The sequence below is a fragment of the Numida meleagris genome, chromosome 6, assembly GCF_002078875.1.
Source record: "Numida meleagris isolate 19003 breed g44 Domestic line chromosome 6, NumMel1.0, whole genome shotgun sequence".
In the NCBI taxonomy this organism is placed as follows: Eukaryota; Metazoa; Chordata; class Aves; order Galliformes; family Numididae; genus Numida; species Numida meleagris.
Window position 1 is genome coordinate 40949334 of NC_034414.1, and position 25814 is coordinate 40975147.

General features: G+C 39.9%; 1 protein-coding gene across 1 annotated transcript in view; it reads left to right on the forward strand.

Annotated features, from left to right (window-relative positions):
- The window catches only part of NRXN3 (neurexin 3), a 1003017-nt gene that overhangs the window by 300556 nt on the left and 676647 nt on the right, over window positions 1-25814 (forward strand). Inside the window, exons 5-6 of the mRNA XM_021401765.1 lie at window positions 5589-6027; window positions 12269-12652. Coding sequence (XP_021257440.1) covers window positions 5589-6027; window positions 12269-12652 — 823 coding nt within the window. The remainder of the gene's footprint in view (window positions 1-5588; window positions 6028-12268; window positions 12653-25814) is intronic.

Consider the following 25814-nt stretch of genomic DNA (forward strand, 5'->3'; position numbering starts at 1 on the left):
GACCATGTCTATCTGTACTACCCAATCCCTGACCATCCTCTGATACAACCCAATTCATAAAGCAAAAACAGATTAAACCATTAAATTATCACTCTATTAAAGCATGTTCAAAACAACTCCTTATGGAAAAGGAAAAAAAAAAAGCTTTTGTTGTTGTGCTAGTTTTATTCTGAGAATATACATTGATTTTTGAGATTGGAAGAATAAAATTTACTTTTCAAACAATCATTCTTTCTCTTTCCTACCTCCCTTCCAGGGAGAGCTTATAAAGTGTATTTATGTGTCTGTACTGGACATAATCTTTTTGACACCCTTTGGCATCTTGACCCTCTCTGATACAGATATCAGATGTGGCACAAAAACAAGCTGCTCTTTTTAAACAAGCCTCATCACCTTTTTTCAGAAAGCCCTCTGATAAATATGGACAAATTCATAAGCATTGCTTTTATTGCTGTGCTTACTGGTAAGTTTTCATGGAAGATGTGTCCAGAATGGCACTTGAAAGCTACGTCCTAGCAAGGGACAGTCCTCTGAATCAGTCATGGCCTGAGCTGCAGAGTTTCCATCAGTATCTTGGAATATCCCTAAAAGCCTCAAGTTAGTTCAGAGATTCCAGGTAAAATGAAACTATGATGCAGGAAGTGTTGACACAGATGATAGGTAATACTGCTGGCTGACAGCTTCTTCAGTGAATGTCTTTTCTGGCTTGCAGCAGATGACTTTGTAAGAATCAAGCTCTTTAATCTCATATGTACAGAAGTATAGAATTGAGTTTTGTTCCCTAGGCTTTTTACTTGCCTTTCTTTTTAGTTGTAGTTTGCAAGCTGGAGTCACAAACATGCAACAAAGCCTGAGTTAAGCACTGGTGGCAAGTCAGACTAGAATCAACACAAGTCTCTTCTCCTTTACCAGCCAGTTTTAACATTTTGCAAGGATGTATTTCATCTGTCCTGGAAAACTGCAGTGAAGCATCTGTTGATTTCATTAAAACACAAAGATTCATAGGTTATGAGGGCAGAAGGAGCCATTATGATTAATCTAGACTGATTTGCTATATAATTAATTTCTGTCTCACTATGTCTTTTAGAAAAAACAAGTTCCTATTTTAATTTTCCAGTAGCTGAGAACACACCATAACCTGTAGTAATTTATTTCAACAGCAAATTACCCTCATGTAAAAATAAGTCATAATATTTTAAAATGTGAATTTCTCAAACTTCAATTTCTAGCCCCCGGATCCTGTTATTCCTTTGTCGCGTGGATTGAAGAGCCCTCTATTTGTCAAATTCCATTTTCAGCATAGGTACTTGTAGTTTGTGATCAGATCACCCTTTAACCTCTACCTATTAAAATGACTGAATTTGAATATTCTTTGCTATGGGACATGCATTCCAGTCCTTTAATTACATTCTCTTTTCTCATTCTTGAACTTTTGGTGTGACAAACTGCAGATACCCAAAGCTGCCTTGGCTTTTCATTGCCCAAGCCAGAGATACTGCTGTCTCTTCATTCCTGCTCAGAATTCACCTGGTGAATTCGCATTCAAGGATTATTTGTAGTGTTTTGTTTATAGTGCTGAGAGTTCTGTTGTACCTGATTATAGATTAAGATTTTGATGTCCAAATGCAGCTGTAAGCGGTGCCTAAAGGCAGCCACATAATCACACTTGCACTTCTTCCTTATACACAGGTATTCTTAACATTTCTCAGGGTAGACTGTAGGTTTTGTTTGTGTTTCTTGTTTGTTTTGTTTTTATTTAAATAAAATGTTGAAGAACAACAAATATTTGAGTAACAGAGATTCAGATCTGAGTGGATCTGCTTCTTTGAAAAGATTGGACTCAGAATGCTTGTGTCCATTCAATACCCTTTTACCCTTCTTCTGTAGGTCTTCCTTTGAAGTTGCTTTGTCTGTCTTTTTTCCAGACTTGCTCTTAGATCTACAATTACTAGTGACTTTCTGGGTTACAATCAATTCCATGTCATTTTCTCTAGATCCTGTAGAAGTCTTCTTTGTTGAGGACTTTCAGCTGTAGTATTGGTATATCAATGAAATGCATGTCAGTCTGCTGCAAACCCCAGACAAACTCAGAGGTGGACTCTCTGCCTTTCCCCAAAGCGGAAAGGAGTTGTTACTCAAGTATCAAATACATGAAAAGGGGAAGCATAACCTGTGCGTGGCTTAGCTTGCGAGCTGGAAGTTGCTTATGTGTATGTAAGCATATTCCTTTTACCAACAACCAGCAGAAGCTGCTAAGAGCAGGTCACTGAGTCATAGCTAGGTAAAGGACACAGCCCAGCACCGGCTGTCATCTGTAGGCATTGCCCTACTTTTCTCCTGTAGAGGAGGTTCAAGTCCAGGTACTTGTGCTATTTTTTAGTCAAGTGTCAATATGAAGAACATTGATGAAACCATCAATGCAGAGTTGTACCAGAGTCCCACCAGTCCTGAAAATGCTGTCAGAAGGACTGTCCGCAAGAACTCATTACCAATTATTCTCTTTTCCAGACTGTCCTTGCAATGGGACAAAGGGTAGAATGCACTTACTCATTAAGAATACAGGGAAAGTCCTGCTAGAACTGAAGAACCATCAGTCCATTTACTCAGTATTCTGCCTCCAATAGCAGCAGTTGGAAGTGCTACTAAGGGAGAGTGTGTGAGCTGTCCTGGTTTTATCAGTATTCCGTATCATGACATCGTGCAGCAGACTGTTGGGTGCTTTTACCATTTGTAGTAAATTCGTTATCTCTCCTTATCTTAATTGGGTCATTTTTGTTTTTCTTCTCCCTGAAAAGGGGAGGGGAGAGTGAAAGGGGCCAGGGAGGCCTTCTCCCCTTTCTTCTCCCACTTTGTATCATGTGAAACTGTGACATGTGCATAGTTGTTATCAGCACTGCATTTCCCTTTCATTCCCACAGCATACGCTCATCTGATTAGGATTAATTAGAAGCTCTGTCCCTCCTCTTTCTCTTTTATATCAGTTTGTGAAACTTCCCTCCATGCTTCATGTTATTTCTTTTTCTGAACCTGCTGATGCTCTCTTCTCTACCTCCATCACTTTCTGTAGTAGCAAGTTCCAGAAGTTCTCTGTGCTCTGTGAAAATAAGTAAAGATCTATTTTAAACTTGCATCCTAGAAGTTTCTGTGAATGCCTCTGGTTCTGTTATTGCTAGATTTGGCAGAGCTGTTCTACGTTCACCTTCTCCACTATCTTCTGTAAGTCTTGATTATATTCTTTCTCAGTCTAAATGGTAGAGCCTTGGCATTTTTTTTTCAGCCTGTCCCCATAAAGTATCTCCTCCATGCTCTTAATTGCTCCTTTCATTTTCCTCTGTACTCTCAATTCCACCATTTCCTTGAGATGCGGTGACCAGCGTGCAGGCACTGCCACAAGCTAGCATTTGTGAAAAGCACTGGACATGCCCTCAACAGAAAGTATGTGCAGAAGCCCTTGCCATTCCAGGTAGCCACCTGGAGCATTTGGACACGGAGTACATCTCACATGACTCCCATGCCTTTTCTGGATACGGGTTTAGCTGTTGCTTGTCTCTGCTGTCTGGCTCATTGTACCTGTTTGTCTGCCAGACCAAGAGGCTGCAGTGCACCTCCCTGCTGAGCTGCTGGAATGAGGTGTATGGTCTGTCTAGCCAGAGTATTTGACCTGGTTAATCCACAGAATGAAACTACTACAGTTCCACAAGTTGAAAATATATTGTATTCGTGTTGCAGATATTAACAGACTTGATGTTTTTGAAGTCTGTGGAAGGGCAGAATGCTTTCATAGGAAACTAGAGCAAAATAACTAGAGCTATTGCAGGTCAATACTGTCCTCTGCTGGGAGGAACTGCAGTGTTGCACCATGACTCCATATGGGAACTAACACTTGGATTCTTCTTTCACTCTGATGTAGAGCATTTTGCCTTTGGAACAGGGAGAACAGATGCTGTGCTGGCTGCACTGAGGAAATTCTCCTTTAGTGCTAAGCAAAAGGTGGAAATTCTTCACTTGCTATAACTGTATTGAACTGTGATTTCATTTCTTTTTTATCCTAAGGTTATCTTTAGAATCTTGTCCCCAATCCTCTCCGTCACATGCCTTTTAATATTTACTGCTGATTTTTTTCTCTGTGTTTCCTGTACTGTGATATTCTGTAGATTACTTCTGTTAGTTGCTACTAGCATTATGTATGTCTGTCCGATTCTGGAGAAATTCTTTTCTGATCTACCTATGCTCAGTCTACTGCTGGGTTTACAGCCTACAGAACATCAGTGAAGAATTATCTGTTTGGTCAGAAAGTCCCCTGGGGCCCTCGGATTGAGTATTACAGATGTGGGTCCAAATGTTACATCTGCATGTTTTAAGTCTGTCCATACACCACCTCAGATGATATTTTTATAATTAACAATACACATCTTCTTTTTCTTCTCTTCTGTTAGTAAATTGCTGACAACTCATCCTGCTAGCATTTTGAAAGCAGAAGAAATCAAATCTGTGTCTATGTGTGTGATGCCATACATAATAGATAGAAAGTACTTTAAAATAATAACTCCTTACAAGAAATCAGAGTTTTCAGTAGTGATGCAGAACTGCTATTTGCAGAAATGTTTCTGCTTGCTGTATGTGCCAGTTCTGGCTTCAGGAAGCACAGAAGGTTGTTGAGAGGAAGATCTGTTAATGATTATTAGACAGTTCTGTGCCTTCTCCAGTCCCTGACTCTGAGAGGATGGCGTGGGGCAGAGGGATGTGCTCTCTTGCATGCAGTTTAATTCTGTACCTGTGAGAAAGAGAAGGTTGGGACTTTCACCTGAGCTAGGTATGCTTGGTAGTGTTTGGGTGTTTGGGACTCTTCTCTTGCATATTTTCCATTCATGCAGCACCATGTGGAGCCCAGAGCTCTGGTCATCACCCCAGATTGTATTTGAGTCCAGGCACTCTGTACATAGAGATTTTTGTGTGTTATGCAGATATATCTATTGTAGGTTTGTGCCTGTTGTGTTTGAAGATTTCTTGGTAAGAGAAATTTTTTTTTTTTTTTTCTTGAAGCTCTTTAGGAACCACAGGACAATCACCAACAGTTCACAGGAACTTGGTTAATTTTTTTTACGTCTCTCTTCTAGTGGTAAAGTAGGTTTATAAGAATAATAAAAAAATGACAGTGGTGGCACAAAGTTCCCTGCTGTGGTTAGCAGAGATGGACATGGAGGTTTAAACTTTGTTATGTATTTTGTATGGACTTTATGCAAATACAACAGCGTGATGCCAGACATACACTGCATTTTATATACAAAAGCTTTTACAGCTGAGTGAGCCTGTGATCGAGTTAATTGTTCTCTCCATCCTTCAGCAAGTATTCTTCTCTTCTGCCAGATTATCTGATCTATAGTCATCACAGAATACCCAATGCTGTCTTTCTTGTACACCCTCCTGGTTCTGTTCTCTGCTTCTGTCATCATGTCAGATTCTTGCGTGGTCTCCCTTCAGCTCCCCACTGCCTTTTGGGAAAAGTTTATCTCCCATGGATGAAGGTAATTGGAGTATTTGTACAGTATGCAGGATTGATGTATGATGTTTTTCTTTGTGTCTGGCAGGTTGTTTATAAGAATAATGACATTCGTCTGGAGCTGTCTCGCTTGGCACAAATCGGTGATACTAAGATGAAGATCTATGGAGAAGTGAAATTTGTATGTGAGAATGTGGCTACACTGGACCCCATCAGCTTTGAGACACCTGAAGCATATATTAGTTTGCCCAAATGGAACACCAAAAGGATGGGCTCCATCTCATTTGATTTCCGAACCACCGAACCCAATGGGCTAATACTTTTCACCCATGGCAAGCCTCAGGAGAGGAAAGATGCTAGGAGCCAGAAAAATACAAAGGTAGACTTCTTTGCAGTTGAACTTCTAGATGGGAACCTCTACTTGTTGCTGGACATGGGCTCTGGGACCATTAAAGTCAAAGCCACGCAGAAGAAAGCCAATGATGGGGAGTGGTATCATGTGGATATTCAACGAGATGGAAGATCAGGTAGAGTGGTGACTTTTTCTTAAGTAGATTCATCTTTCAGATCCAGACCTACTAGGTATAAATCACCTTCTTACAAAAACTTAGTCTTACACTAATGGCATTTATCCAGCAAAACAAAGATGTGAATGGACAGATTTTCATTAATTGTCTAATGTGAGCAATCACGTGTAGAGCATCACAGAGGGAGGCTATTAGCCTTTATTCTAAATCTTCTGATACTCCGGACCTATCTTTGCAGTTTCATATGTAACTGTAATGGTGACTTCTTTGTAGGCTGTGGTAAGGTTTAAGAACCTTCAGAACTGTTATTATTTAGTACTTGTTTTGAGAAATTCTAAGTGATTTACTTTGGGTTTCTGTTCGAAAAGCAGCTGAGCAGAAACCAAATCAGAATTTCTTGTTGTGGCCTGTGTCTTCTGAATCTTACGCCTTTAAAGAACAGAGGGTTTGGATCTTATCACAAGGAAAGTAGAATTCATGTGTGCCATCAGTGAAAAAATCATGATGATGAATTAATATTTTTATCCTGTTCTGTTTCACTTAGCATCTTGGAGTTTTCAGTTAGGTTTCTTCTTAACTTGCAGCCTGTATACCAAATCTGTAGTAATCCTAGTCTAAACATCTAGGTCAGCATTCCGTGGATTTTTTTTTTCTCATAGCTTTTTATTTTCAAAAATGTGTTTTAGATTATTTCAATTAATATACTTACCGTGCAGTTACAAAGAAGTATTTTGTTTTTAAAGCTATGTAAAAGCTGGCAAACTAACAGTGATTCTAAAATTGTGTTAGGAAACAAATAACGTAACTTCATCTTGAGAATATGTGAACAATTGTATGAAAATTCCTTCTGGAATGGTGGAGTTTTTCAAAAGAGTTTTCAAAAGAGCTGACTTTCAGCTACTGTGCATAGCCTAGCTGTTTGAACAGGTCTTTGCCTGAAGCTACTTTTTTCCTTTGATGATGTAAGGAGTTTTTCTGTATTTCACATCACTCTCTGCTAGGACTTAATATGTGTGGATATATATTGCTATCTCCTGAAGACATCGATAGGAACGTTTTATAAAAGAAGCCTTAAATAAATAAATAAATTGAGCTTTGATTTCTTAAGAATAGCTAAAATTCAATTAACTTCCAAGAATAAACTCAATTACTAGCATTCAGCACTGCCTTCAGTTTTGCTTACTCACTTGGGGACTGTCTGGTCCCTGGAGAGGCAGCTGCAGGAGGAGGAGAAATGACACTAAACTCTCTGCTAAGAAATTTTGCAAAAATCCCACAAGAGGGACCCACGTTCATTCATCTAGGAGGGTGTGACAGATGGCATTGATACTTTGTGGGTGAGATCATGGGACTAGCTTGTTTGTTGTCTGACAGAAAGGTTTGTGATAGCCTGAACGCTGATTGGAGATAACAGATTCTGAATTAAAAGCGCTTTGCTCAGCAAAATGAACATATTTGCACGTTCTCTCCTCTCTCTCTCTCTTTTTTGTTTTTAATTGCTTTTTCTGCTGACAGCTAGTGCTGGGATAATGGTCCTTAGTGACTGATGTTGTGTCTCCCAGGTCTCCAGGATACTGACATGGACTTTTCCATGCCATACCTCTAGGATGCATCAACCACGCTTATCTTGTGGTATTTTGGTATATGTGAGAAGGAAGTTCATGATCCCTTTTTCTTCAGTCCTGGGCTTTTCTCCCCCATGTGCTGAACAGAGAATGGCTACACCTTAGAGATTTTTCACATTTTTTTTTGTTTTTATTTTTAAATGCAAATAACGGTTTTGTAGAAACTGAACTTCAGGCTCTGCTGAGCTTAGTAAAATAGCCTAAAATCCAAATATTCACTACTGAACAGTACTCAGGCAGGAGTGCAAGTGCTGGGAAAACACGGCAGTCTTACTCAAATAACCTCTGGCATCTCTGTCCCCTTAGGCTTTGTGTATCCTTTGGTCTGTGCTACCTGCCAGCAGAACAAAAGCTGTTTTTTCTCCATACTCTGACAGAAGCTGACAGCGTGGACACATGGACACCTACTGTCCTGTAACCTTTCTGTCCCTGGGGAATGCTCCTGCAAAGTGTCTACAAAACCTGTCACAGTTTCTTGTAGGGGAACATTGAGCATGTTACATAGACATCATTTTTCGTTGGTCATTGGCTACAAAACAAATGATATCCCACCCACTGAGACACTAAAAATCTTACTGGAATCTTCTCTCTACGGTTTAATCAGCACAGTACTTTCTGTACCAGCTCAGACCAGTAACTGGAGTGTTTGTTTGTTCTTCAGCCCAGCATGAAGTCCCTAAGGGCCTTGAAAGGAAACACATAGGTGCTTTTGATTTCCTGAGCTGGGATTTCACCTACTTCAACCGAGTCACAAACATGGGATTTGAGAGGAGGAAAAATAAATGATGTTAGCCTATCTAGCTCCTCTTTCCTAGGATCAATTCAAAATTTTTCCATCTCAGTAGCTTGAACTAAAAAGACCAGTGCAGCGGAGCTAGTATCACTTCCTTACAGAAATAGTTGCAGGGTACAAAACACTGACAGAAAGATTAGGCTGATGCCTAGCCTGTTTTCTTTTATAGTCTCATTCTATTTCTCCAGGTTTTACAGTTCTCCATGGTATTCAGTATTTCTTCTCTTTTGGATGGTTTCTTTACTTTTCTGTCTTCTGCAGGTGTTATTTGCTTTCTTGGAGCTCAACTCTCCAGTGTTCTGTTCTAATCTTTTGGGTAGTGTGTGCTCTGTATGCTGCTTTTGAGGAGTGGCAATGGACACACTGGAAAGGTAGCTGTGATCCTGTGGCTCTGTGACACACTTCCTTTATAATTATAGGTGTATTGCCACATCTTCTCTTTTCTTACAATGTAAAAGGCAAAATGTCTGCGCTGCTGCAGCTAGTTTTTACAAAATGATTCGTCAAATAACCCTGGTTCTCTGTCAGCCTTTAATTTGTAATGCCTCTATTGCTTCTGGCACAGTGCTGCCGTTGACATTATTCCTATTTCACACACATGAAATACCTTGTCTCTGTGTCGTATGTGCTGTTCTCCAAGACAACACCTATTACATCTGAAAAAAGAGCATACATACGTCTGCACTTTCTCACAGAGACACAAAATAGAGCTGACTCTATTAACTAAACTCTCCCACCTTACTGTAGGTGTGTGTGATAAAAATGCAATGATGTGGAATTAATCTTAAAGCATGGATGGTCCTCTCTGAGGACAGACTACTTCAATGACAAGGCAATTGAATGTGATGATTTATTGCTAGCAAGTGTGAATTGCTGATTTTTTGCTTAGTGTCTGGTGGGCAGATGTCCTTATCACAAAAGCTGCTGAATGCTCTTCTGAAGAGTGTGCTGCGTTGGGATGTGAGAGGCCTGTGTTGAGTTTCCTGCTTTTTTTCAGATGTCTGACCTTAAATAAGTCACTTTACTTCTCTGCAACCGTTTCAAGTGTTCTGATTACATTTCTATATTGTATGTTCTGATTATTTTCTGGCCCCAATCTAGTATGCCAGAATCTCGCTTGCAACATACAGAGGCCACTACAGTTTTAATAGTAAGTGTTCTTCAGAGGCAACTTTATCTTCCTCTACTTCAACTTTCCTATTTGTAAAATGGAAGTTAAAATACGTAACTGTCTTTGTAAAACCATAGAATGATTTGTTTTGGAACAAACCTCTGGTGGTTTCCAGTCCAAACTCTGCTGAAATATGTGCTTCATTCAGGGCTGTGCCCATTTGTGTTTGCATGTTTTCAAGGCTGGTGATTCTACCACCTCTCTGAGGATCCTGTTTCCAGTGTTTGATGACCTTCAAGGTGAAAACTGTTTTGTTCCACGGAATAGGAATTTTGTAGAATCCTGGAATCATTTGAATTTGAAGGGACCTTTAAAGATCATCTGGTCCAACTCCTATATGATGAAAAGGTACACCTCCAGATAGATCAGAGCCCTGTCCAGCCTGACCTTGAGTGTCTCCATGGCCAGGACATCCACCATACCTCTGGGCAACCTGTGCCAGTGCCTCACCACCCTCATTATAAAAACTTTTTCCTTATAGCCAGTCTGAATCTCCCCTCTTTTAGTTTTTAGTTTGAAACCATTTCCCTTTGTCCTATCACAATAGACACTGCTAAAGAGTCTGTCCCCTTCTTTCTTATAGGCCCTCTTTTAGAATCATAGAATCATAGAATTAGCTAGGTTGGAAAAGACCTACAAGATCATCCAGTCCAACCATCCACCTACCACCAATAACCCCACTAAACCATGTCTCTCAACGCTATATCTAAATGTTTCTTGAACACCTCCAGGGACGGTGACTCAACCACCTCCCTGGGCAGCCCATTCCAGCGCCTGACCACTCTTTCAGAAAAGTAGTGTTTCCTAATGTCCAGCCTAAATCTCCCCTGGCACAACTTGAGGCCATTCCCCCTTGTCCTGTTACTAGTTACAAGAGAGAAGAGGCCGACCCCCAGCTCACTACAACCTCCCTTCAGGTAGTTATAGATATTTTAGATGCTGACAGGGCTGTGCCACTCTCAGGTCTCCCCAGAGCCTTCTCTTTTCCAGGCTGAACAGCCCGAGCTCTGTCAGCCTGTCCTAGCAGTGGAGGTGTTCCATCCCTTGGATCCTTTCTGTGGCCCTTCTCTGGACATGCTCCAACAGGTCTATGTCTGCTATACAGAAGACTCCACATCTGGATGTGGTACTCCAAGGGAAGGTCTTACCAGGGCACAGTTAGAGGGGCAGGGTCACCTCCCTCAACTTGCTGACCACACTTCTTTTGATGTAGCTCAGGTTGCGGTGTTCTTATTCTTGCAAGTTCTACCACGTACACTAAGTAAAGTAGGATGTGTTATGTCCAGGAAAAAAGGACCTGGATTATAAGGTCTCTGGAAAAAAAATAGGGGCCTTTCCTGACTGAATGAGTTTGCTGAAAAGTGAATGAAATGTCAGGATATGGAAATGAAAAGCTGAGTACTTTGGAAATAGAATTCACCATAGTTGTCTTTGGAAAACCTGGTTATTAGGTCTCATCAAAAAATTCTTGTTCTGCTGGAAAGATGTGATGAAAATGAGAAAACTAGAAATCAACATACTCTTCTTCCAATAAAAAACTGAAATTTTGTGAGATTAAGCTTAACTGCATAAACTGTGTTCTATCAAAATAATTTGAAATAAAAGGTTTAAAATTCATTTTTCATCAGAGCAATTACATTGACCTAATGAAGCTACACCTGTTTAATGCAGATGGATAGCAGAATCACTCCTTCTGTCTTCTTAAACATACTCCACCGAAACTGGGAAGGATAGATAAACAGTATTTGTACTGAGCAATGTACAAATGGGGCTAAAGTTCAAGTTCTTACACAAAAATAACAAAAAAAGCGAACATTATTGAGTTAATTTAGTGCAAAATTTCTTTATGGGCTTTTTAAGTTTGGAGTACAAGTGTGAGGATCACAATTTGTGATCAATGTCTCTTGACACTGCAAGTGTACACAACTGGCTCAAGTTCAAGTTGTTGTCTATCATATCCTCAGGCTCTTCTTGCTCCTTACTCAGTTGGGCTGTAGCCTGTAATTATGTGTGAGATAACTCTGCCCCAGGTACAAGATTTTCTACTTATTGTTGTACATATTGGCTTAATAGAAATATTGAATATTTCTATCAGCTCTTTTCTCTGGCTTTTAAAGGTTTATCTAGCTGGTAGTCCTGTCCTTCCTGCAGTGCATTAGCCATTCTCCCCGATTTGATGTCATCTCCTGCCTTGATCAGTCTATTTTGTCCCATCATCCATATCCAGCTTTGAAGGTACCAGTGAAATGTTATCTCTAAGAGCTATGCCACATGAATGAATACTCTTATACTTAACATTTTTCTTGTCTGTTCCTGATACTGTAAAATTCCTGTATTTCCTCAGTAAGTCTTTGCCTTGCTGGATAAATACTACTGAATAATGCTCTGTTTGTACATTATTGTTTAGACACTGGGTTGCTATGCTAGTGACCTTATATCGCAAGGTGGCATACAGGCACATGTGTGGAAACTCTTATGCCCTGTGATTCAAGAGAAGCTGTGTGGGAGTCACCATCTCTGTTAGGAGTGCATTCATGTAGAGGAGAATATTTAGTTTCTTGTACTGAATTATTGGAAGAAATGACCTAGACTGTAAGTGACTGAGGCTGTAAGTAAAAGCATTAATGTTGTCTCCTTATCCTCTTCATTTAGGCACTATATCAGTGAATAGCAGACGCACCCCATTCACTGCTAGTGGAGAGAGTGAGATCCTAGATCTGGAAGGTGACATGTACCTGGGTGGGCTGCCGGAGAACCGGGCAGGACTCATCCTTCCCACTGAGCTCTGGACAGCAATGCTGAACTATGGCTATGTTGGCTGTATCCGAGACTTGTTCATCGATGGGCGAAGCAAGAACATCCGGCAGCTGGCAGAGGCACAGAATGCAGCAGGCGTCAAGTCCTCCTGCTCCCGCCTGAGTACCAAGCAATGTGACAGCTACCCGTGTAAGAATAACGCAGTCTGCAAGGATGGCTGGAACCGCTTCATTTGTGACTGCACTGGCACTGGCTATTGGGGGAGAACATGTGAGCGAGGTAAGCTGAGTTTTCTGACCTCAGTTGCGGAGTTGAAGGTGTGCAGATGAATTAGAACAAAATTGAGTGTTTCCACAAGACTTTCCTGTGCCCATGTCGATCTTCTCAATGCAGAGTTCCAGTCCCAACACTAGGAAAACTCTCATCTCTGATTGTTTCCTTCCAGTCTGTTTCCATTTGCATTTCATGAACTTAACTTCTTTATCTGCTACTTTACTCCCTAAACCTAAAGTCCTTTTCTTCTGATTCTGGGATCACTGGCTGAGTACAGTTTGTCTTCTAAGACAGAAAATGCTGCCATGTGTGAGAAGTCTCAGGCAAATTATTGGAAAACATATCAAGTGTAAACTTGGATTGTTGTGATTTTTCTTGCATGGGACAGATGACGTATTGCAGTTCTGTCTAGTCTTCCTGTTTTTTACATGTGGAATTAAGACAGATCTGAGGGATTTAGTGGGAGAATCTCTGCCCCTTACTGTTATTCTTTGACTGGTGATTTAAAGACACAGGATTGGAGAAATGAGACAAGTTTTGCTGGTACAGGCAGGAATACTTATGTGTTCTAGGCCACATGGAAATGAATTCAGAGATGTAAGATATCTGAGCTATAAATTTCCCAAATAGCAGGTGCTTCCATTAATTGCTGCTGTTCTTACTGTGCTGGTGATATCCTTGGAATGAAGTAAGTGTGTGGTTTGTTGCTGTAAGCAACAATAGCAGTTAATTGCCAGTGGTCCTCAAAACAGCTGAAGCATCAAGACTGCAATCCATGTTGAGGACATGGGTGAAAATGTATTGTCATAAAATTTGTGTAGGTTGGCTATGCCAGTGTCATCTCACCAGTTCTCTCTTATAGGCTATAGATTACATGATTCTGGAAAACATCAGTTTTTGTCAACCACAGTGTTGTGAATTGTCTTGGCCAACTGTTGTGTGACTATGTCCTACAAAGACAGTGATAAAAAGCACTACCATACACACAGTTTCCCCTCAGAACTGTAGTTATGCTTGCCCTTGGTCTGTACTTGGTGTCAGGAGGGACCAGCTCTGTGATTCAAGACTTTTTGAACTCTGTCTCATGTCCACCTCATGAACCTGGCTATCAGAAGAGAATTCAAAGCTAACCAATGACATAAAGAACAGAATTCATCTTATGTACTTCAAATGTCTGTGGTGTTGCTTTTTATTCCTTTTGTGCTCAGTGAAACCAGGAGATTAAGAGCATGAAACCACCCAAATTTAGAAGTGAATCTCGAGTCTGACCTGAGATCTGTAACTTGGCCATGCTCTGGTCAGCAGCAGTATAAGAAAGTAAGGAAGATGTGTATGAATGCATATTTACCTATGTGGGAACTTGAGGTCTTAAAAATATGTGTTAAACACTACTTACGGTTATAAAAAAATAATGATGATATAGTTCAGGTTCAGATGATATACATCTAAATGATGAATGCAGAAGTCCTAATCTCATAAAACTCATTTTTACTGTAACTAGAAGCCCTCTTACTGGTTTAGGCCCAATGTCAGGCAAAACATGGTTTTCATATGTAAGGTTCCTTGGCAATACAGGAAGTAGCTTGTGAATATCTGTAGTCTGTACATGTGAAAAAAGTTCTGCAATTGAAGTGTTTTTGGTGCTACAGTGTTTATTGTGGTGTTACATAACAGCTTCATATTGCTGTGATCAAAGTACTTGATATGAGAAGACTGTATTTGTGCACAGTGATTTTGCCTCTATGAACAGAAGAATTGCAGGCAAGGAAAGATAATTTTCATGCTCATGGTCTGATACCCACGGATTATTGGAAGTCATGATTTCAGCTGGCCTGTGACATAAATACTGCTGGAATGTGAAAAGCTGACATGGAGTCTGGGAAGGGAATCACAGTGGGAGATGCTGCCATGCCACAATGGCACTTAGCACTGTGACTAGAGAGCTGCCATAGGACTATGGGGGCGAGGCTGGTGTGTAAGGGGAGGAATTAAAGAGTACACTAGCTTCTTTAATAAAACAAACCTACTGACATACTTTTCTATTCTCTGCTATTATCTGAGAAGTGCCACAGTCCTTTGATAGCCCCACTCTTTAGTCTGTTAAAAGAGGGCAGAGTAACTCTTGAAAGGGATTTGGAGCCCAAGATTTAGGTTAAGTTTAAGGGGCGGGGAATCCTAAAATGAAGGATCTCATATGTCTGTTATTTATCAGGAAAATCATTAATTTTGAATAAGCAAAGCATACACTTAGAATTTAGTTAAGGTAATAAAAATATGAAAAACGCATGTAGCAACTCCAGGGAGAGAAGTAGATATTCGTTTGTTGATAATGGTACCGCTAATGGTATCTGCTTTCCAGATATAGAATTGTTACATCGATAATGCTATATTTCTTGTACATTTTTTATGCTGCTAAATGAAAGACTGTTATATATCTAAAAAGGACTCTGAAAGGAAATTGTTTGTCTCATAGTTAGAAAAGAGGTTTGGGTACTTTGTGCTAAGACAATGCAAATACACAGTATTTGGCAGCATGTCAACTGCATCCTTCAGACAAGTTTCTGAAATGTCAGAGATCTCATAGTAACTATGGGAAGGGAACGATGGTGTGGCTGCACTCAGGGGTGGAAAAGAAGACATGGGATGTCCTGCTGGCTTTGCAAGTGGCATTAATTTAGCTGAACTAAATTTTAGTTTTTAACATAATTTCATTTTTTAAATCTTTCTTTAGATGACTTTGTTAAGTACTATAAGATTAAAAAAAAAGTAGAGGCTTGGCATTGAGGACTTGTGCTAAGCACCTAAGTTCTCTGTGAAGCCAGAGGAGGGAGGTAGTGACTTCTCAGGAGAAATCCAAAGCAATTATGTGATTTTCTTGCCTCCTTTTGTTGATTTGCCTATCTCCTTTCATTAATTATGTGGATATTCCGGTCAGATAATTCAGTACTGCTGCACTCCATAAGGTCTGTGCTAGGGAGGAGTTGACAGTGCCAAACTGCCAAGACTACCAAACTGACAAAAATAGGGATGTCTTGGGGTGGGAGGACATAAAGCAAAGAAGATGGAAGAGCGGCAGACAGATAAGACACAATCCCTCCTCTAAGTGATGCTCTGAGTCCCTTGTAGTCTACTGTAGGACAAACTTTGTGAGAGATGGCGAAAAGGATCCTCAAATGTAATGAGCAGCACATTTCCTTCTGTTGTTTGTGAAATATCTTCTCATACAGAACCCATCAGAAATTTGGGTGACTTGCTAATCAGTCCAGAAGAAGGGCTGAAGAGCTGATACAGACATGCCGGAGGGTGTCAGAGAGTAGAGAGTTCAGCTACTGTGAAGGTTCTTCAGTGTTTCTTAGGCACTTAATATCTTCTGTGCTTTTGGTTTCTAATTTGTTAGTATTTAACATAAGCCTCAGCATCAGGTCACAGCAGCCCCGTTAATTGCACTAAATGAAAGTGTTAAGGGCAGAAGCTGAGGTCTGGTTAATAGAGCATAATGTGCTTCTTTGCTGTGAGAAAAAGATTCCTCTTTGCAACCCACAGAGTTTTGTGAAAAGAACCCCAAATCCCTGGCATTAAACAAGCAGGAGGAGATGAATCTGTGTTGTATTCATGTTAATTGTTTTCTGTAGCTGCAGTGAAAATGCCATGAACCCCAAAGGGTGCACAGATCTGTTCCGCTCCTGAAAGCTCTCTGCATGTTTTCCTTCTACCTAAATGCTGTGAGACAGTGGAGACCAAAAGCCCAGGAAGAAGGGCATGAGGCAAAATACTACTGAAAATCAGATCATTTGAAGCCAATTAAAATTAGATGTTGTTGATCACTCACTTTTTAATGCTTTTTCCTAGTTAATTGCCTTGACTGGCCTTTCTTTTATTAAAAGGTGTATACTAATGAGATTAGAAAATGCAGGTTAGTATGAGACTGCTAGGTATTTAAAACTGAAATAAAGGGCACTGAAATTTAGATTTTAAGCCTTTTGAATTAATTGCTCAGAACCAGGCATTCCATGAGTCCTCTCCGGGTGAGACAGAGAAGCTGTGTTCTAGACACTTTTTCTGATCTGCACCCAGTACTCGTTGCAGCAGACACAGATATCCCTTTCCTGTTTTCTGAAGAGCTGGAACCAGTGTCCCTTCCTGTTTGAGTTTGCTCACAGATGGGTTATTAACTCCTCAGCAAACCAGGCTTGCTCTGTGTTTTTTAGCATACTGTTTGTGAGCAGCAATATACCTGCTGTTGGCAATGATGATGTCGAACATAGGGATGCACATTCTGTTTTATTATCTGCCAAATACCTTTATGGTAATGTTTGCTAAGAACAGTTTAATGACAACAAACATCTGCCCATTATCTGTGCAATAAACAGAGATGCTGTAAAATTACTGGTAATAAGAAATGCTACAAAATCATTTACTGCATGGTTTAGGTGCTACATCCTTTGCTGTCTCAAGTACAGGTAGCAGCATAGAATTTTTTTTATTATTTTAGTGAAGATGTTTGATGATTACATACTTGGAGATTTGTTTAAAAAACTTAAAATGTGTTGATGTTTTTTAGGAAGTCCAGTCCTTTTGAGTCTGTGGTGAAATACTAGGTAACTGCTGGGAATAGATTTTCTTATAGGACTGATGCTTCCTGAGGGGTGCTGGACACATTAGGAATAAAATCTTTGCTGCAATGTTTTAATGCTTTTAATCCCAGCTGGATCTTGAATATTCAAATACTTGAGGAGAGACAAAACATCAGAATAATTTTTATGATTTCATGAGATAAAGTGAAAGATGTTTGAGATCAGTAGCTCTGATCTTAAACATGATCTGAAGTCATTCTGTCATTGACTTATTAATCTCAGGTAGATTCCTCCTGTACAATTTGCCAAAATGTCTTCGAACAGCAGAAGAAAAGATTCCATCTGAATTTGGAAAAAGTTCAAGTAATCCCTTCACATCCATTTGCATTTACACCTTCTCAGTTTCTTAGTGAAGTCTCTATTCAATATTGTCTGAGGCATGTTAGTTTTGCTTAGGACATTTGTGTGAGAAGTTCATTTTCTCGTTTACCATCAATCCATTTGTAAGACTGTTTCTAACTATAGATTGCCCAAGCAGCTACTACTGTGGCATATGCTGTACGCTATTCTTCTGCTCAAGAAATGCAGACCTGTGTTTTCTTTTTGTGTGTGTGTTCTTAACTCCCTTGTCCATCTCCATAATGACTGGCTGTCTCAAAGGTTATTGTTTAGTTTTCTAACTTCTGGTTTATTCAAATCTATTAAAACTCAAGGTCTTTATGTAAACTCAAATTCTATTTTTAGATTTTTGTATTTCCAATCTTTGTCTCATTTTTTTGTCTTCTTTGGGGTAATTTCTGCTTTAACACCCAAATAGTTCCCAAGGTACATCAGATATTGCTCTAGATCCAGTAAGGACAGTGCAGCCAAGGTTAATTTTGTAAGGAAACAGAAACAAAATGAAGGAACAATTTCAGATTCCTTTAGTTCTGCGGAGTCATACTGTGAGCCTTTCCACTCTGCTTTGAATATGTATCAGTGGGACAAGCGATGGCATTTGGGGCCTAGTAATGCCTTTGTAACATCCTCAGTACAGAAGAGTGTGTAGTTAATTCTGCAGTCAGAGTGATTACATCTTTTGGGAAAAGATCATTTCATGGTCTTTAGGCTGTTGAACTTTAACTTCAAAGAGTCTCATTGATGTAACAATATCCAACAGCAGCTGCTGAGCAGCTGGAAAATCTGAGACTGTATAAAAATCAACCGATTCTCTCTCCTGTATTTTATAATGGCATGGTTATGATTTTTTATCTTTCCTTTTTCATTCGTCCTGCCTTCATCATCATATGCTCTTGATACTTAAGGCCACATGTGCCATCTTTGCTGTATGTGAATTTTTTAGTACTCCAGGTGCTCTTTAACTCACCTTAATATGTTAATTGATTCCACAGAAAAATAATTTCTGCTATCTTTCTCTAAACTTTTATGTTTCTGGCTGTTTATTGCTGAGTGTAGTTTTTACAAGGTCCTCCCAGTTGAAGAAAAACAATCATCCAAAACTATAAGATTTTGTGCTACTGTCAGCTCCTATAAAGGGCACTTGAACAACAAAACGGATGTTACATGGGTGGAATCAATAAGAACATTTAGTTAATGCTTTTTAACCTCTAACACTTTTCCTAGTATAGACTTCTTCAAGACTGATATTGTGGCGGTGTGTTTGTTTATCTGCTTGTTTATAAATGGCAGCTCACAATGGCTGCTCCTTAATACAAGCCACAAAATACCCCCCGTCTATAAGTCAAGACATGATGCTGCTCAGATGACTCCCAGGTTAAAGGGAAGGTTATCACAGCAGATCAGTTTTGCCTGAATCACACTGTATCAAGGGAAGGTAGTTTACTAAATCTTGGATCATCTGAAGTAATAAGTCAACATGGAGAAAAGAAATACTTTTTCACAGTCTCATCCTAGCTCTCCCAGGTAATCATGCATCACACATGCCATATGTATGATTCAGAATAATACCAGATTGCTTGCAATATGTATCTTTGAGTCTTTTGTTGTTCAGTGGCTGATCTCAGTCCCAGTGGCTTCATCCCCCCTTCTGTTTTCATACCCCTGATTCAGATAAGTTTGTGTTTCTGCTGAGACTACCAATTGTCCCTACAATTAATGGAATATCTTGATGGAAGCAGCCAGGATGAGGTACGTTCTCTTGTCATAAAAAATTATTTCCAATATTTAGAATGACTGTGTAGGCCTTGGAGATGTTATCTGTGAAATTAGCTTTCTCTATCTCTCTGCTTTGCCCAGTGGGAGTCTTCACGCTGAAAGGCAGACATTGGCACAGTGCTCTCGTTTTCTCTCTCATTTCTTCTCTATTCATCTCAGTGAAAAGGAAGAACCTGGCATTCGTGATGCTCCTTTAATTGACTCTCTCCATGTGGAGATAGGCAGTCATCCCTTGGACACTTTGATTGATCGAATGGAGCTATTTTGTGATATGGAAAGGGTATTCAAAAGCACAGCCGTCACCACAAGCATGGAAAGGTCATATCTGGTGGTGTTTATTAGCTCAATCAGATCTGCTTGGTTTCTCTGCCTTTTTGTACAGGCAGTTAATCAACAGAACAGCCCACAGGGTGGTCCTGGTAAATCCCTCAGTAGATCTTAGAGGCCAAGATAGGACACTTCTGATTTAAACTACCTTCACTCACTCTTCTAAAGGGCCTAAGAATGCATAGATAGAAGAATTTCAATTGTTGGTGTTTGCTTCGTTACCAACATCCTTACTTTTTTTGTGGGGGGGATGAAGAACAAATTGGAGGGTAAGGTGCAGAAGAGGGAAACTCTATCCTGATAAATGGAATCTCAGTATGAATTTCACGGCTACTTCCTGCTTTGCAATTATAGGTGATGAGTAGATAAAACCTAACACTCCGGACGTATCCATCACATTAATGCAAAAGCCATCCCACTGAATAAGTAAGGAAGCAGGAGAATGTACAAGAAATGCAGCTTCATACTAAGTACTCTTCATTTCATGATGTTTCTTTCAATTTTTTTTTTTATGGCCTACGGGTGTTGACTTGAAAAGTTCTGCTTGCTAAGGCATGGTCTTGTGATCATCCTAAGCCCCTCTGGATGAGACTTTCCTACCATCCTAATCCTGTGTTCTTTGGAGCAACTTAACATTTTTCTGCTTTTGAACAAGGAAGAATCGTAATCCTTTATGTTGCGATATTGCTAAGGGAATCAGAAGGACAGGGTGGCTGGAGGGAATTACTGTTGGAAGTTGTATCAAAGCATCAGAGTTTAGGATTCAGATGGAGTCATGTGGAATTGGACTTTTAAGTCTGATTGCCCCAAGACCCACAGCCACCATTTCAAACTGTTGAGAAAAGGGAAATGTGGTAGTTTAAATAGTGATTTTTTTTATCCAATACCATTCATTAAATGAGTAAAAATGGAAAATGACTCTTCAGCCCTCAGCTGAAAAGCATTTTATATTGACAGCTCGGTCAGTACTATCCTTGTGCTTGGAATGAAAAATATATGCAGAGTAGCTATCCTTTATATCCCTTATTCTTCTCCTAGAGTATTTGCATTAGAGATTAGAGGGTAGGTCAGTCTTTCTGACCTGCCTGGTCTTGGGTAGAGCTGGAAAATAGAGTGGTGAAAAGAACTATTCTACAGATCTGATTTCTACTCTTTTGCTTGTGTGACAAGAGGAAAGCTGAAGACAGAAAGAGCCATTAGGGACCTTCAGGCATTCAGTCCAGGGAAAAGAGTAAGGGGTTTGGAGCTGAGTAGAGCATAATGGAGTTTGTGCCACATGTCTTATCTGCCATGTTAGGACAAGATTTACCCCTGAATGAGTATTCGGCAAAAGACATGCTTGCTAAATAGCGAGAAAGAAGCAAGATTATTGAAAACATCTAAAATATTTTCATAGAATTGTAGAATTGTTTGTTTTAAAAAAAGTCATCTGATCCAACTCCCTTGCAATGAACAGGGACATCTACTGCTAGATGCAAACCTAGTCCAGCCTGACCCTGAATATGTCCATGGATGGGGCTTCCACCACATCTATGGGCAACCTGTTCCTGTGCTTCGCTACTTTTACCATACCCTTTTAAAAAATCTCTGACTTAAATATTTGTGACTAAAGATAAAAATGAGATCAAAGGAAAGACTCTCCTGATGTTAAGCAATCTCACAAAAACCTGGAGTTCTTGCACTGAACTCAGTGTAGGAGATCTGGTTCCGAGACCCAGGAGCCTAACAATTCAGTTTCTAGTCACGAACACATCCATGTTTTTACCAATTTATTACTAGCTTCCCATTGAAGTTCCCTTTTATTGTGGTTTGGCTTTTTGATGTAAATCCCAAAAGTCATGCTGTTCCATTTTCTGTGGCAAGCCCTTTTGTATTATTTGTGCAAGTTTTCATTCTGCATTATATTTTTGCCCTATCATCTCTGAGGACTGACCAGTAAAGAGATTTTGCTTTTCCCTCCTAATCATGTGTTTCTAGAGGATGATTTAGCACTGCAGCCAAAGTCCTTTCCTCAAAGCTGTAATTCTAATCATTCAAGCTTTTCTTCTTTTTGAGCGCAGTGTTGGTCTGCTGAGGGTGTGGCTAAAGTAAGGCACAGGTGATAGTCAGCAGTCTACTTTCCAGTAGTTTTGGTGTGATGCAGGGAGACCTGTTGGGATGTGGAGGACTTGGCATTAGCCACCTTGATGAGGAAGGTGGAGACTGTGCAGGGTTCAGCAGGGAGACTTACTGCTGTCCCAGACTGTCACTCACCATCACAGTCTTGTATCTAGACTAGTATCTTATTCTTGTGTCATTTTATAGCCCTTTTAGGTTAAGTAATCAGGCAAAAGGAAAAGACATGGCGTGAAGAGAAATAGAAGTGTTTTAGTATGCTGTTTTTAAAAGGCTCACTTTGGTTTCACTTTAATTATTTTTATTTAAAGTCAGAGGTACTCGGACTGCTTAAAAGTGATATAAAGCAAAAAATAAAGGACTGCCACAAAAAGCCATGTCAAAGATTAATGGATGCAGAAGACAGAAAGACTTCTGTCCAAATAAAAAAGGCAGAGAAGTGTATGCTGGAATTGGTATTGACTGTGCAGCATGCACAGCGCTAATGGATCTGTGGAAGAAACAAGAACATTGCAGCCATAAAGTGAAATCCTCGTCCACTGTGAATACTGATGAGAGTGTCAAAGACAGTGCTTTTATAGGGACGCATTTGCACACATGGCCTAGTGAGCTAATCTGCTTATAAAGTCAGAGTGACAGGATGTAGATTAGCAATCAGTATCTTCATTTATTCAGTTCTCACCTAGTTGATTTACATCGCTGTGATGTCTTTTTTCTTTTGCCTTTCCCTGCTGGCTAGTTACTCTTTGCTAAGCACATCTACTGTTTTTTTTTTTTTTTTTTTTTAATATTGTTTTATTCTGAAAGAAGCCATAAAAGTTAAAAGTTGATTATTCACCCTTGTTTGTGTGTGTGTGTGTTGCCTACATTTCATTCCCTAGTCTGTGCCACCAGCAAAGCCTCAGTCAGTAAGTTTCAGAAGTTCTGAAACAGCTGCTATGTCCGTTCTACTGCAAGTTGTTTTTTCCCAGATACCACATCACTCAGACTAGGGAGGCATACTGGCCTGGGGCTCTTGAGAGCTACTGGATCAATGTGCTCCGTCAAAGCATTGACTGGCAAAATCCCGTTAAAATTGTGTGGCACCCATAACTCCCTTCTCCCTTGAGAATCCTTGCAAAAAAGTATCCTGTTAGGAACAGAAGGGATGGTGTGTGCTAGGAACTGTCACTCAGCATCTGTTTGGGCACCTACAAGTGACTCTTTTATATTTTTTCCTGCTTCAACTTTGTAATTGGGTTACATACTTGAGTAGCATCTTGGTGAAGGCTACCTAGGAGGACTCCAGGGCGGGCAGGAAGGAGAACCACTCTGCTACAACTGGGAAGAGAGATACAGGGGTCCCAGCATTAGGCTTCTTTATGTTTGGGATCGAGATATGCTCAGTACTGAGGTGTGGCAGAAGCATTCAAGCAATGATCTAGTGCGTGCAACATTATGCTAAGGCTGTCTTTGCACACTGGCAACAGATTGTACACTATTTTCTGCCATAGTAATGTGGAGCCTGCCAAATCACAGTATTATCCTCCTCCTCTCTGTGGAAGTCCGAGATAGGGGCTCAGGTGATTTTTTGTATCCTTGCAGACAAATAACCCAAGGGAGATCCTTCAAACGTAAAACGAACAGGCAAGGTCATAGCTGAGGAAAAGCCAGTACGTTAGCGACCTCTCTGCCTGTCCTTAAGATGTCAGAATAGCTAAACAGTTGTCACCCACACTGAACTATTTATAAGAATGCAAAATGAAGGTCCTACACAAAGAAGTGCCATTTTTGCATATAAGCAGAGTGATTTCAAAAAGAGATAGGTATCATTAGCATTTTACATATCGGGAAACTGAGATACAGAGCAATTAAGTTACCCAGTAAAGATTATAAAAGTAATTAGCCGCAGACCAAGGCTGAGGTGGGTAAATTTACTACACTGGGATTTAAATTGCTGAATTTAGGATATCAGATAATTTAGTTATTAGAGTCTGAGGTCACTTAGAAACTTTTTCCACTTTGAAAAACCTGTCTGAGGTCTATAAAATAATACCTGCAGACCTCTATGGGCATGCTGATACAGCCCCTGGATATTTTATTAGCTGTTCTTTGAGATAAATACTTATATACTCTGATACGGAAAAGATAATTCATATCAGAACCTAAGTTCCTTCATCCCCTCCTTGTCTGTTTTCTCTCTTGGAAGAGCACTGCTGAATCACTTAGGCCTTTCAGCCAAGCAGTAATGAAAAGCTGATTACTGTGCAGCTCCCTGTGGGTCAGCCTCTCTCTTATCCTGCATTGCACTAACTCAACTGTCAGTGCCTGTGTGCCTGGACAGAATCCAGGGGGACTCAGGGATAGCTAATATATGGAGGAAGTCACTAAAGATGTGCTTATAAGACAAAATCTAAGTTGCATCATCTATAACTTAAGGAATAAATGAACATTCATTAAATGTTACCTGACAGTGAGAGAAGACACACTGATCTCCCTGGGACCATGGGTAAAACTGCAGCTATGCTGTTACTTGCAAAGCTTTTGCAAAGCTACAAAGCAGGTACTGCTTAGAACACTTGCTGAGGTATGTCTGACAGAGAGCCCAGTGGGACAGAGCACAAAGTCCTCCTTGCTCTGCAAGGCTGTTGTCCCATTAGCAGTACCTGCAGGTGTGCTGTGTGAGCAGGGCAGTTGTGTTATGTAAACTCAGTGTCACTGCTGGGCTAATAAGTAAATTTGATCAGGGCTTCTCACAAAACAGGCTTTGACAAACGTGGGACATAACTAGCTCAGTGCTTCACAAAGATACACAATATAGACATGCTTTTTGATTTTCTTTCTGGCTTATAAACAGCTCAGACACATCGCGTTTTTCTATGGTTCTTCTCCCACAGCTGCAAAAAGCCCAGATACTTAAGACTTTCCTAAGTCATAAAAGAGTTGCAAGGTGAAAAATTCATGACTCGTTAAGTGTTTCAGATTCTAGGATGGGAAAAGCTGAGGACCATCAAAACATTGATTGTAGTTAATCTTTGACCTTTGATTTCGTAGATTTTCTTGAGCCTAATGGATGCCTTGGCATGGGAACAGGTAGAAAATCTAACCTAGTGATTGATACTTCTTTTTGTGTTATCTAAGTCATTTTTGTATTATTGCTAGATGATGCATCAGTACAGTAATGTGGGCAGCTTTTGCTTTTGTGTATTAATAATTTCAGTTTATATCCCCAAAAGAACAACATTGCCCAGACCAGCAGTGTTTATTAAAAATCCTTAAAGGTCATACAGATTTTCTTTTAAAACATCAGTGACTTTCTGCCTTGTGCTACTTTTCTATATCTTCAATGCTAATGCAGTCCTTGTGTGTTTTTTCAGACAGTGCTGGTTCTTTTTTTTGAGGTATACAAGCAATCTTTTGTAGATCAAATGTCATACCACTTGAGCTACTCAAGAGGAAAAACTTTCTAGTTGCTTTGGCGTTGTAAAGGTAAAATTATTCGCTGCCCTTTATGAAGCACTAAACAAATGATGGGGTTTTGTATGGTGTGTCAATGATTGGCTGGATATATTTAACTCAATAGTGATATGAGATTTACAGAGCACAGAAGAAGGGAGTCTTAAATAGTTTTACCCATTGACCTTTGCCAAGATAATAAACCTGAATATCAACTCTTAACCAGTTAAATTGTGTACTGTTGAAGTGATGCTGGACGCTCACGGGTATGCTAGTGAGAATTGTTGGTAGAAATACGTATTCAAGAAATATGATTAGAAAACATATATTCACCAGTAATCATTCATGGCTATTTCCTATTAAAAAAAAAATGTATTAAAAGTAAACAGTCTACTGTCAAGTAGCTTAGACTAAAATTAAACATTATTAAGAAACTGGGAAAAAATACTGAAAATAATCAGGAGACAGAAAGAAGGAATTACAGGGAAAGATTAGAAGAGTTCAGTATATATTAATTGGTTACACGATAACCAGAGGGGGCC